The sequence below is a fragment of the Melanotaenia boesemani genome, chromosome 19 (genome assembly GCF_017639745.1).
Source record: "Melanotaenia boesemani isolate fMelBoe1 chromosome 19, fMelBoe1.pri, whole genome shotgun sequence".
Taxonomy (NCBI): domain Eukaryota; kingdom Metazoa; phylum Chordata; class Actinopteri; order Atheriniformes; family Melanotaeniidae; genus Melanotaenia; species Melanotaenia boesemani.
In genome coordinates this window covers 24692300-24706276 of record NC_055700.1, presented here as the reverse complement: position 1 = coordinate 24706276, position 13977 = coordinate 24692300, and the positions used below count along the sequence as shown (strand labels likewise).

The following is a 13977-nucleotide window of genomic DNA, read 5'->3' as shown; positions in this document are numbered from 1 at the left end:
AAGTTTAGGAGCTCTGACTGAGAAGGCCCGGTCTCCTCTAGTGAGGAGACGGGAGGGGGGCACAGTCAGGAGGCTCTGACCTGAGGAGCGCAGGCACCGACCTGGGACATAGGGGGAGAGCATGTCACAAATATAGGTGGGGGCTACACCATGGAGGGCTTTAAAAGTAATTAATAAGATTTTAAAATCAATTCTAAAATTGACTGGTAACCAGTGTAGGGAAGCTAAGATAGGGGTGATGTGTTCATGTTTTTTAGTGCCTGTTAAAAGTCTTGCTGCAGAGTTTTGGACCAGCTGGAGATGACTGAGCAACTTCAGACCTAAACCTGAGTATAGCGCATTACAATAGTCCAACTGGGAGGAAACTAGTGCGTGTATCACCTTTTCCAGGTCAGACTGGGAAATAAAATGTTTGATTTTGGCTATATTACAAATCTGATAAAAACAAGATTGGACAACCTTTGTAATCTGAGGGCTAAAATCAAATTGCGAATCTAAAATAACTCCCAGGTTACGGGCAGATGGTTTTACCAGATTGGATAAACTACCAAGAGAAGTGAGATTTTGAGTGATTTGAGATGGACCGAATAGAATTATTTCTGTTTTTGATTCATTGAGTTCTAAAAAATTTTGGGACATCCAGACCTTTATGTCGGAAAGACAGTTAAAAATGCGAGTGAATGATTCAGGGTCGTTCATATACTTACTAACAGTGTGTTGTGAATGCTTGTGAAACAATGAGACTCTTCATATGGGGGGGGAGTCAGAAGGACATGTGACAGGTTAACTAATAATAATAAGGAGGAGGAGGGTGTAATATTTAAGGGTTCAGTGGCCGATAGTTGAGTGTTCTGACTGACTGTGTGTGGACAGCAGACCTCATCTCTGGTTGTTAGGGAGAGGTAACGCAGAGCCAAGAGACTCTGTTGCACATTTCTCATACTAATGTAATCAATAAATTCTTAACTGATGAGAAGTAATTTCGTCCTCCATGCTCGATCGAACAGACACGCAGGAGAAGACCTTAAGAAGAGAGGTAAATAGAAATTAGGTGGGAACAGTATCTGTTTAATTGAGAAAATGGGGAGGATTAGTTCCTGCTTAGCTAGAGTAGACGGAAGAAGTACCTGATCTTTTTACTACTTATGCATTTTTTAGGGTTTTCTCCAAAAGATGTAAGCTAAGTTTAAGTAAAAGTAAACTTCTTCCAGTGAAGGAATCAGCCCTTAACCCTTTTAGTCCCATAGAAAGTGACATGCACGATTCAAATTAGCGTAACTCAATGGTTTATGCTATCAACATTATTCGAACAGATTCTGAAAGCTGAGAAACATAGCTTCCCAATGATGTATGATACCTTGCAGGTTTTCGTGGGTTTTAGCGTGTCGGGCAGGGTAAAGTGAGCAGCTGCGGTGGAGGCAGCAACTGAGACAGAGAAACTTCTAGAATATCGAAACAGTGATTTAATGTATTTTGCAGGTTTTTTTTAAAGCAGTGTTTTAGCATCTCTCTTTTTATAAATATTTGCTGTGGTAAATCGTAGGATTAGTATAGTTTATGGTAGTTTTTGAGTGTTTTTAAGTAAATACTTTTTGTGTACAGTTTTTTCAGATGCAAATATTTCACTGATATTTTGGGATGCACATATTCTACCAAAATAAACACTGAAAGGAAAGGGGGGGGGGGGGGGGAGCCTCAAAAGAGGAACATAAAACATTTTCTAGAATGTTCAACTCTAACATACATTGACGTACTAATGTCCCATGTCAATGAAGCATGGGAACATTATAGAAATATTTACCACCATCACACCCTGCCCTGGTCCAGATGTGTTCTCTGGTTCAGGCCAGATGACAACAATGCTTATAGTTGTTTGAGCAACGTTTCTTATGTTTATAATATTGTTTCCTGATTAAAATCAAATGGAAAATTTGGTACCATTGGTAATGATAGTATCCACCTCTCACCAACCCAGTGTTGTGTTGTGTGTTACAAACCCTTTTAGTCTAGGGGTGGTACACGAGTCAGAGTCAGGATACTTATAATAATAAAACAAATTTATTTATAACAAGTCAGTAGTATACAATATATACACAATGAAATAAAAAAAAAAACTTCGACACTAAGGCAAAACTCAGGTAATCAAAAACTTAACTTGAAGTGTCCTATAACAGGTTTAACCCTCCCCAACGGTGACTTACGAATAACAAAAGGAAAAATAAATAAAACTCAGGGTTACGTGTCTTTCATAGACCTATAGAGCTTCAGCCGAACGAAGATCTGAGGCTCAATAATCATCCCAAAATACAAATTGTTCTATACAGCAAACAAAACACACACTGGGTAACCAACAGCAAACACCTCAGTGTTCAGTCCAAAGTGACAAACTATGTAGCAATCACACACAGCTGCCTCAAATGAAGGCAATCCAAGGTATTTAAAGGAGGGGAGTCTTCCTGAATGGCCAGTCACAGAGGTCTGGAGCAGCTGGTGACCAATCCCAGTGAAGAAGGGCGGAGCCACAGCCGTAGGTTCCATAACCAATCACCTGGCAGCACTAGCACAGTACTATTTGCATACGGCTTCAGGCTGATGAAGGTGTCTTTTACCTCTTTTCTAGCTCTGCACCCCATTCTCATAAGATGGGAGGGAAGCTGCCCCGCCCACCCATAGTCAAGGGCTTAGAGATGTTATGTCATGTCTTACCCTTGAGAAATTTTGCTACTCAATCTTTAACTCAGATAAGAATTTTCCTACTGTGTGGGGATCTATTCTAAGCTTCTTTCATCATTATCAGGCGAGCTGAGATATATCCATGTTTTGTCTTCCCTCTAATGTTTAATTTTATTTCTAGTTGTTTGGTTACTTCTTTTGTAATCCAGCAACAATGAATAATTATGTAATCAGTACTGCGGCTGATTTGGGTTAGGGTTTTGCTTTGGTTTAAGTTGCTATCAAATTTTGTTTTCTTTCTAAAGCTTCAGATCTTAATGTTTACATATCACACTGTGCAGCATTTACATGGAAAAAAAATTGAATTTAATGAAAATATTTTGAAAGAAAAAATAAATTAGATGACTAACAAAAAAAGGCTTATGAAGGAGTCATTCAGTTTTAAGCTGAGAAACACATTTATTTAATTAAAAAATTTACAAGAAAATAAACTATATTACAAACAGTAAGATGGAAATACACAGTTATTAGTGATCCTTTCTTCGAGGCTCTGTGGCTTTACTCAAGTTTCCAGCCTCCTGTTTCAGGACGCTCAGGAGAGACTGGGAACTCTCCAAGATCTACAGGAAGGAAGAAGAGAAACTCTGTTTAGTGTAGATGTTTTGCTTTTCCAATCAGAGCAGTTTAGGAGTATTTGTTTGCAGTGATAAGAATGAGCACACAGGGAGTTCAGCATCAGCAAGCAGGATGTGTCAGAAGGATGCTAGGATCTCCTCTTACAGGGTATTAAATCATAACACTGCAACACAAGCTCGACCTTGCACAATGAGAGTTCAGAAAAATTATTTTAAAAGAGTTCCAGGGTAGAAAGGTCCTGTTTTTAGCACACAAAAAAACTCCAGTGATGCCAAAAGTAAAGTGGTCATGTCTTTAAAAGTTCTTAAAAGTTAACGTCTTTATTAAAAATCTCATGACAAGACAACCAAGAGATGAACCCTTAAAGATGCATCATGCCATGTCTAAAACTTATATAAGGACCCCAATAGAGTCCTTTTAAAAGAGTTTAAATTAAGGCTGTCACAAATAATGCGTTAACGGGGGTAACTAATTTATGTAATTAACTGGGGCAAAATTCTTAAACGCATTTTAAATTTTTAACACATTTAATGCATGCGCGGCATTTGTCATTAATAGCGGGGAGACATGGCGGTGTCTAGAGGCGATGTGGAAAAGGGTGAGTCGGCTGGCTCTATGCATTGATTTGAGGGCGTCACACCGGTGGGAGATGATGATGTTTTAACACCCACACTTTACTGGTGAGAGGGTTCATCACCCGCACTTGTCACGCATTATTAGAGAAATAACTTTTTATGTAGTTTGCACAAATGTTACTGTTCCGGTGGTCTCTGTAGCTGTACAACGCATCGCAGCAGCCTCCTCCTCTCCACCTCCCTCTCCTGTTGAGAATTATGACGGCTGTCGTGATCAGCTGATCGGCTTTTCTGTCTCTAGCACCGTCTCTCTTGTTGTGTTTATCGTTCAGCTGAGGAGGAAACTAGGGGTTTATGGTTCACACCGGCAAATATTTACCCAGAAGCATTATTTTTGGATGCACAAGCAAAAGTAGGCAACATGTCAATCAGATCCATGTAACTGTCATGGAAACAAGGGAATGTTGTCTCTAAATCATTGGTGCTGTGCAGATGTCTGAGAGACAGGTCTGATCAGTGGGAGAAATTAAAAACAGGTTATGAGATACAAATCAGGGAAGCTCTCCTCTTCAATGAAGTAGTTGACAAGATGAAAGATGACAGGACAGGTTGAAAGGATTTATACTTCAGATATGCAGGGGCGGGTTTAATAAAAGTTTAGATGGGGTAGAGACACAGAAATAGGTTGGCACAAATGAGATTTACTTTTTTAAGGTGTTGATTTTATGTAATATTAAACTGATTATTAAAATTCATTTGATCATCTAATGTAAAAAAGTGAAGAAAAACCCAAGCAAGCATTGATTTCCTCTTTCTGTTGATACAATTCAGTAAAAACTGGCAGATTTCAGGCATACCAGCAGCTTTGTTCTGCCAGGTGTGATCTGGAAAATTAGCATGGAGACGTTTAGTTTTCACGTTGTAATCTGCGTCAGTGAAATGTAGTGTAAGATTTATATAAGGCTCTATGGAGTGGCTTGACCACAGGTCTGTAGTGGTGACAAAACGTTGGACTGTAGCCACATCCTTCACAACACCCTCACGACACTCATCAGGGCAGGGAGAGACACTCCACTAACATGGAGACGAGATGGCAGTGATGTCGTTTGTCAAAGTGTTGATGAGTTTCTTAAATCCCGGGTTGTTCAGTGTGTTAAATGAGCTCTGGTCTTGGATGAGAAAAAACGTTATGTTTGTTTATAAATCTAATACGAAGGTTGTGTACAAGAAGGGGATGAGCAGACTATTTCATTAAGAAGCTGAGATCCTTCAACATGGGTAGCAGGATGTTGGGGATTTTTTTACCAGTCTGCTGTTGCCAACGCCATTTTCTTTGCTGCCGTGTGTTGGGGCAGCAGCATCAGAGCCAGCAACACTAACAAATTTAATAAAATCATCAAGAAGGCTTGCTCTGTGCTTGGTCTCAGGCTGGAATCTTTTGAGACTGTGGTGGAGAGGAAAATGCTGAATAGACCATTATCCATCATGGACAATAATCAGGAACCTCTCCATCACACAGTAGACAGACAGCAGAGTACCTTCTAACATTTTTATACACACTGTTCACTGTACTTATATGTTCACTGCACCTTATATTTATTTGCACCACAACCAATACCACTTATTTATACATTATATTGCTTTAATATGTATAGGTTTTTCTTCTTTTTTATTTCATTGTATTGTTATTGTCTCTGTGTGTAATGCTGCTGCTATACTGTCATTTCCCAGTTTGGGAGTAATAAAGTCTATCTATCTGTCTGTTTGGCTGTCTGTCTATAACGTTTGTTTTTTCTTTGTGTCTCTGGGAGCTGGTGGATTATTTAGTGGCAACTTTTTACTCTAACTTGAGAGGTGTTGGCAACTCATGTTGAATAAAACCAAAGCTGCTGGGGCGCTGCAGTGCCAGTTGATTTGCAACTGAAAACAGCTCAAGAGTAAACTGTGAAGGAGCTAAAAAATTGGATCATTTCACTTTTATGATTGTTGAAAACCTAGATTGCGATTGAGATTAAAATTCAAATAACCGACCGGCCCTATCTGACAGCCCTAGTTTAAACACTTCTTAAGGCAAAGGGTACACACCTTTGTGTACGCAGCCTCCGTCTCTGCGATGGTTCGGTCGAAGGTAGCGCGAGCAGCCAGTCTTTGTGCTAGGCTCTCGTTGACTCGGCTCAGCTTCTCTGAGAGGATCCGGATGTCATGCTGTAGCCGTTCTTTCTCCTCTTCCTCCTGCTTAATCTGATGGTTCAGCTCATCCCGCTTTGAGCACAGGTCCTCAATACCTGATGGAGACAAAAAGAGAGATAATTACAGTGGACGTCCTCTAGATCTGCCACCAAACGATGAACCCTGACCTCAGTTATTATAGCGCTGTTTCTACAAGTAAAACAAACATATAGTGGATTTAAAAGTGTACATAATCCTGTAAAAATCTCTGGTTTTTCTTATGTTAAATCTTCAGTTCTGACTCATAATCATTGCATTGTTTAAAGGAATCAGTCAGGAGAAGGGTACAGAAAGATTTCCACAACACTGAATATGCCATGAAAGACCATCATCAAAAAGTGGAGAAAACATGGGACAACAGTGATACTGCAAAAGAAACCAGATGTCTCCCACACAAATGATGAAATGACGAGGCAAAAACTTGTCAGGGAGGCTGCCAGGAGGCCTACGTATGACAACAATCTCCTGTTTTCTCCATATGTCTGTACTACGGGGTAGGGTTGCAAGAGAGAAGCCTTTTCTGACAAAGAAAAACATCCAAGCCTAGCTACAATTTATCAAAATAAATACAAAATCTCCCAAAAGCATAATAAGAAAGAGGAAATTTTAAGCTTTGAAGTGGATATGGACTTTGGTATTATTTATTGGTGAAACTGTCAGAAAACATAATAAGGAATAAAGAGGTATGTACAACAGATCCTGCTAGTGGACAATAAAAAAGTAATAACCTGTGAAGGTTTGTGTAAAGAGATCCCTGTTGCCATTAAATTCATAAAGACAATTCAAGAAACATTTCTCATGGAAAATATGGCATCCTCTCTTTAAAATACAAGTGAAAAAAGCAAAAGATTCTGGAGAAATTTGGCATAATTATGTGGGGAGATATAAAAAATGAAAGTAGTGGCTTAGAGTTTAAATGGAGTTTTCTTTTTCTGAAATATGAAGTTTGACCAGTGGGTAGATTAGATAACTATAAGACTTAAGGTTAGTTGTAACTTATAGACTTGGACACGTAAGGATTGTCTAGTCCCCTGAGAAATAAGTAGTCCGGTAGGCATTTTTATTCGTGTCTGTCCAGTTTATGTACTTTATTGTTTTATTTTGTTTGCTGGGTTTTTTTCCCCTCTCTTTTCTTTTTTCTATTGTATGTATCAAGGCCGGCTTTACGCAGGGGCAAGAGGGGGCAGTGCCCCCTCAAACAAACATTCTGCCCCCTCAATCAAATGCGCCGAAATGGGCAAATCTCTCCAAACGCTCTCTCCCCTCTGTACTGAACTCTGTGTGTCGGAGCTTCACAGGATCCATTGTACTGTCTTCAACAAGTCCTTCCCACCACCACAGAAAACAACCAATCAGTGTTTAGTATGCAAATGAGTTGACATACAGCCTGATCTTGCGGTGTCATATTTCTCCCCCTCGTAGAGAGAGCGGCTGCTGAGCTCCAGCGGTAAAACTTATAGAGTAAAGCTCTGTTAAATGTGTTGTAGCGATACTGAATAAATACTTATAATAACAGACGTATTTATTGCATCTATTCTGTCAACTGGGGTTTGTTTCTGTTCTATTTAAACGTGTCTACGCCTGTTAGTAGGAGCAGTGATCAATCACGCACGGGCCATAGATGTGACTGCCTCCTCGGTACTAGACTGAGGGAAAACGAGCTGCGCATATGAGACCCCTCAAGCTCCGCCCAGCCTTTAGTTCAGCATGCTAGTTTGAAGAAAAAAATAACAGAAAGTTTCACTCTACATTCCCGCTGCTTTCAGCAGTTCAGCTCAGAGCTTCATGTATGCCTTGTTGGTTCTTAAAATTTTGATGAAGGATCATTTAGTTTTTACTCATTTTCATTTATTATTATCATTATTTCCCCCTGAAGATTCACTGCCTTATTTTGGTAGGGGGTTTAATTTTTTGCTCTGTTGTTGTTGTGCTTGATAGTTATGATTCTTTAATCATTATGGTCTATATACAGACAGAAACAAACACACAGATAGTTGAGTTTATTGTTATTAGTTTCAAATTTATTCAAAATGCTTAGACATCTAATGGCTGTCCAATAGGGCAATTGTTATTTTGTTGGTTGTTAAAGCTTTGATAATGGATCATTCTTTTCTTTTTTCTTACTTCATTTTGTTATTGATATTTTCTGTTCCCCCCCTGAGGGATTGCCACCTTATTGTGGTCAGGGGGTTTGCGTGCCTCAGTGACTCTAAGAGCTATACCAGCAGGAGCTTTGGTTTCAGGTGGGACACCCAAGCTGGACAGGTCTTAGAGTAGAGGCCTGACAAAGTGCAATCCATTTCTTTGAAGTTGGACTCCACTAACAGCACAGTTCCGTTAAAGAAACACTTAAAAAACAACAACAAGAAAATGCTGAAGTATGTACTCATAATGCCCCCTTCAAATTTATGCCTGCCCCCTCATGTATGCATTCCTAGAACCGGCCCTGGTATGTATGAATTAAAAGGATCAATAAAAAAATTAAAATAAAATAAAACAAGAAAAGAAAGACAACGTCTCCCCAAAACATGTGGGAAAATTTGTTCTGGTCTAATAAGAGGAAGGTTTATTTTTGGCCACAATTCCAAAAGGTACATTAAGATTTTAGCCTAAAGGTGAGGTCAGGTAACCTGCCACTGAGTCTTCGAGACCAGGACCAGATTAACCGATACGTGACATGTGACAAGTGTTAAAGCTATTATATGTTTGACTTCCATGTTTCTAAATATATTGAGGAAAAGAAGATTTGTTTAATCAACAAATATTCAAATGATTTTACTATCAGCAGGCAGCTGCACTTAGTGGTTTCCCTTAAAGTGAACAGAGAGTTAAATGCTAATTTCCAGAGTATTCTAATCTGTGGAGGTTAATCAGATTGTGTTTGGCACATACCAGTTTGGAAGATACTTGAAAAACGTGGATTAAGTTAGACCTACATTTAGAGACTACGTATTCGTAACTGAAGCTAATTTAACAAAACTGTACATTAACGGACAATGAAAGACTACAGCAAAGGTGTTTTGTTTCATGTCCGGATGAAGTATTATAGGTCCACATTTATTTTAAAACCAACCACAAAAACTGTTTTCCATACCAGCTCTTCATTTTTTTTTTAAAAAAAGGTATAAATAAGATTGACATGAGAAAAAACGAGTGACTTACACTTAACAAGTTCGTTGTTATAAGTCTGCAGCGCAGCAGCTTGTTGAGTCATATCCGCTTCAGGCTAAAATGTTCACTGTTGAAAAGTACCACAGTATGCTAGCGGAGTAGATCCACAAGCTAGTTGCCCATTAATCCAAGCCAAATAAGCCCAACTTCTTCTTCTTTTTTCTCTGCAGTTTCTTGGCGGTTGGCAAACAAATTATAAAGCTCCAACTTTCACCGCCCTTCTAAAGGGTTTCAAATAAGACCCGGCAGGTTACCCTGACAACTAAACCGGAAGTCTAGAAAGCTTCTTCTTCTACTGATAAATGTAGTTGTTTAATGTGTAACATGGCATGGTTGCGTCCTCTTCTGGCACCTAGGCTGCTAAACGTTTTCTAATTAGCGTTGGATTAAAACTTTAACCCTTTAAAGCCAAGTTTAATAAAACAAGAATATTATTTTCAAATCAAATTTATTTTATTTATAAAGCACTTTTCCTACCAAAGGCAACACAAAGTGCTTTACACGATAAAAACGATTTATGCATTTAAAATAAAACAAACCTTCACACATCAAAGTAGTATAGCAAAAAACAAAACAAAAAAAATAATGATAATAATAATTTAAAAAAAAACATTCATTGTTATCTCTCTCACACGTAGTTACACAGACATCCACACACATGCACAGACAGAGCAGTTAGGTTTTTAATTTCTTCTACATACTAAGATGTAGTATAGAATTACACAATACAGGCTGATATTTGGAAATATTTATAGTGATTCAAAAGACAGATTCACACACATACACAAAAAGTCAAATATATACAGCTCCAACTCTGAAAAAGTTGGGATTCTGTGTAAAATGTAAAACAGAATGCAATGATTTGCAAATCTCATACCCCCACATTATATTTCCAGCAGAACATAAATAACATGTCAGATGTTGAAACTTAAATAATTTACCATTTATTGGAAAATATTAGCTCAAATTGAATTTGATAGCAGCAACACATCTGTAAAAGTGGGAACAGGGGCAACAAACGGCTGGAAAGTAATTGGCACAAATAAAACAACCACTGCTGGAGCATTGGACAACTAATTAGGTTATTTGGCAACAGGTCAGTAACATGACTGCAATTAGGAATTCAGAGAGGCAGAGTCTCTCAGATGTAAAGATGGACAGAGGTTCATCAATGTGCCAAAAACTGTGTCTAAAAATATTAAACATATGTTGAGCAACATCTGCTCCCATCCAGACATCTCCTTCAGGGAAGACTTTTCAAATTTCAACAAAAGTTCAAAGTTTTCATTGGCAATCACTTGAACTGTATTTAGTCAACTCAATAATAATTTTAATATTTTTATAACACAACTAAAACAACTGGAGTTGACCAAAGTGCCTTAGGTTGAAAATATGATTAACAGCCTCTAAGACAACAAAAGCTGCAACTATTGCTAGTCTAAGATCATTGCTGGTGTTGTTCCTCCTCTGCATCGTGTTAACATGCACACATTTTATTTTATTTTATTTGAAACTTTTATAATTTACTTTTATATCTTATTTCATTTCACTTGTTTTTTTATCTTTTTGATTTGTTTATGTTGATCTATCTATCTATCTATCTATCTATCTATCTATCTATCTATCTATCTATCTATCTATCTATCTATCTATCTATCTATCTATCTATCTATCTGTCTGTCGGTCTGTCGGTCTGTCTGTCTGTCTGTCTGTCTGTCTGTCTGTCTATCTATCCACCAGTTTTCCACATTGCTGTGGAGAAACTTTCTTTCACTCTTTCTGCAAAAAATCTATTGTGCATTCTGCAAAAAGACTGCCCAGTTGCAGCCTTGCTGAAGCCCCCCTGGATCATCACTGATCCTTATCCATATTTAACAGCTGGTGTCAGACACTGTGGCCTCTCCAAGTCTCTGTCTAACAATAAGTGGAGTAGGTGTAGAAAAAAATTACAGTGGACTCTTATTTTTTTCCAGAGTTGTATTTTTTTTTTACCGGAGATCTTCTGCTTTACTCTTGGGTTGGAATGATTATCCATCCTCTTCTTGAATGCACCCATGGTAAATCTGTCTTGTCATAGTTGTTCTGGGCCTGATGGACAATTTAGGGGGCAAAATATGCCTTGTTGCTCTATAAAAAAAATATGTATTTAAAAGTAATGTATGTGAACTATATATGGTTTCTTTACCTAAAAGAAAGAAAAAAATGTAGTTTAAATGGCATTAAGCCATTAATTGTACTCATTTTTATTTATGTTTTTTTGTAACTTCTCTGTTACCACAATATTTGCTGCGTAATATCATTATTATTGACAACATTATTGACGAGATAAGGTGTGGCGATACTGATTGCAAATCAATAAAATGACGTAATCCCGGGTAGGCGGAGTTAACGTCCAGGCACCATGGCTTCGGTAGGAACCGAGGTGAGTATGAGAGCTTTATATACGCTTATTTTGTTTTCCTCTGAGGCTTTTTATCACGTTTTTGAAAAGGTGTTCCGTCTAGCCAGCCAGAGTGCCTTGTGTCTACCGGCGAATTGTCGGTGTCGAGTTGTCGTTTTGTCGTAAATTGCCGCTTTCAGTCTGGAGTCTTGTGCTTTTGTGCTGGACCGGAGGGCAACTGAATGTGCAGGAAGATGCTGTACCCCGGAACCTGAATGGTCGGTGCTGGCACGTTGTGAGCTGTTCTGTTGGGCTCTATCATTCATGGTCCAGCCTCATATCACTATCCTGGCTGAGTCTAGCTTTAGTGTATAAAAAATAAACTTAAAATGTATATTCATATGCGTGCATTTCGACTGGACATCATTTATAATTTGGTCTAAGTGGTCTGTTGCTGGTTGACTGGTGGCTAAGTGTAAACGATGTTTAGCTAGCTAGCAGAAATGCTAGTTAGCAAGCTGCACGATTTCTCCATTTCACCCACAGACTGATATTTTATCAGTGTAATTAAGCTGTTAACAACATCAGCTACACTTGAATATATTCGGAGTAATATGGCTAAGTCCTGGGCTAAAGATGTTCTCTATCAGTGTGCTCTGGGCTCTGTTAGCTACACGATACTGATGCAGGCAAATGAAGGCAATAGTGTTTGTCCAGCCTTCTACTACACACAGTACGAGTACAGCTGGTTTAGGCGCCACTTCCAAACCGGCTGGACTTTTTACTCTTTAGCGTTAAATTAACATCTTGAACCAATTCTATATTGTAGCCTCGCATTTGTGAGCGATCTGTCATTATGTTAACGTCTTTCAGACCATCTAAGCTAATGTAGTGTTAGCTGTTTTAGGTTGCACTTTTTCTCGTTTGATTATTTTTTAAAAGAGGAATTTATCTATAAATCTGTGGTGACAGAGCTGCTTGCTTCGGCTACTCAGCCTCTGTTTTATTTATTTATTTTTTGTTTCTTTAGTAGATTTTGGAGATAATATACAGCTCTGTTCGGCAGAGGTCGCTAGCACAGCATCATGATCAACTCAGGGTGTTGCAAAGGAAGGTGTCGGTCTCTGAGCTTTGCAGCCACTTTTGTTGTATTTGATGCATGTGGCCATCCACGGTACATTTCACTCATATTTGCAGGAAAAAAGATTACAAAATAAAAAAAGCCACCTCTCTGCATGCCTCCAGTGGTTGCCTTTGCCACAATAATAATTCTTTTCGTTTTTTAAATCAGGCTCATCGTGGAGTCATTGTTGTAGTTGAAACTTGAGTAACCAAATTATTCAGAAACTACAACATGACTATAGTTACAATATCAGAAGTGATCTAGTTCCAGCTGTTTTATATCAGTCTTTGTGAATCTCTACATTTGATCTTTTACAAGTGGCATTTTTCTTTTTGTATGCTTCTTTATAGTTATGCCTGTGTCCTCGCTCTCTGCATCCCTTCATTCAAACTAAAGTTAAATTCCTCTCCTGCTGCTCATTCTGGAAACATTCTGGTTAAAACTGCATTACACCAAAATAGAAACGGAAATCCCTAGACTGTAGAAATTTATTGTTACCCCATTGTTAACATGTGGTGAGTAAGTCGTTTCCAGTCCTGGCCAATCAGTAAGCTGGATTTTCTTCTTTCTTCTTGTTCAGTGGTTGTTAAGGGGAATATCACCCCTCCTGAGCAGCTGTTGTAACTGTGTGGCATTATCCAGGCGGTTTGGTTCACTTGAGTAAAACACAGCGTGGAAGCAAACCAAACCAAAAGAAGATGCTGAATTTTTGAGAATTCCCCAGCCAATTGATCCGATTCCCCCAGATTATCCTGGTGTGAATGTGTCCTAATCCAGCTGCTCTGCTACATGTTTAGTGGTTCAGCATTGAAAAGGGTCCCCCCCCCCCAAAAAAAAAACAGGTTCCTGCTGCGTCACATTCTGAAATTTGAGACTATTTAAGCCAGTGTTGGGATTTCATACAATAAAATAAAAATGTAGTACACCCCCAGCATTAAAATATACAAGACATGAAAACAGCAGATATCATTCAGCCTGATATCATTTAATGTCATCTTTGCCCTCTGTAAAATCATGTTTGTGCACATTTCTGAGTCATTTTACACGGAAACACCACCAATAACAAAACAGTGTTGTCAAAAGGTGAAATTAAAAAACTGTTTAGTCTCGAAGAGTGTTGTTTCACAATGCAACTGGAAGTTTCCATACCTGCACAGCCATGTTGGGGTGTAGCTCTACCTGTTTGTATT

General features: G+C 38.6%; 2 protein-coding genes across 4 annotated transcripts in view; one reads left to right on the top strand and one right to left on the bottom strand.

The window, feature by feature from the left end:
- Nucleotides 1–2039: 2039 nt before the first annotated feature.
- ssna1 (Sjogren syndrome nuclear autoantigen 1) lies at nucleotides 2040–9569 on the bottom strand. Its single transcript, XM_041969185.1, has 3 exons — nucleotides 9276–9569; nucleotides 5970–6169; nucleotides 2040–3293 (listed from the first exon to the last, which is right to left on the bottom strand). Exons 1-3 carry the CDS (start codon nucleotides 9325–9327, stop codon nucleotides 3201–3203), a joined length of 345 nt encoding a protein of 114 aa, XP_041825119.1. The 5' UTR covers nucleotides 9328–9569; the 3' UTR covers nucleotides 2040–3200.
- Nucleotides 9570–11641: 2072 nt separating this feature from the next.
- ehmt1b (euchromatic histone-lysine N-methyltransferase 1b) overlaps nucleotides 11642–13977 on the top strand; it is a 37896-nt gene continuing 35560 nt past the window's right edge. For 2 of the 3 annotated variants that reach the window (XM_041969986.1, XM_041969982.1), the window contains exon 1: nucleotides 11642–11706. In XM_041969986.1, the coding sequence (XP_041825920.1) occupies nucleotides 11686–11706 (21 nt within the window). In that variant the 5' untranslated portion in view covers nucleotides 11642–11685. Of the gene's footprint in view, nucleotides 11707–11923; nucleotides 11943–13977 lie in introns of those variants that run through there. The other variant, XM_041969987.1, reaches the window with a different exon arrangement.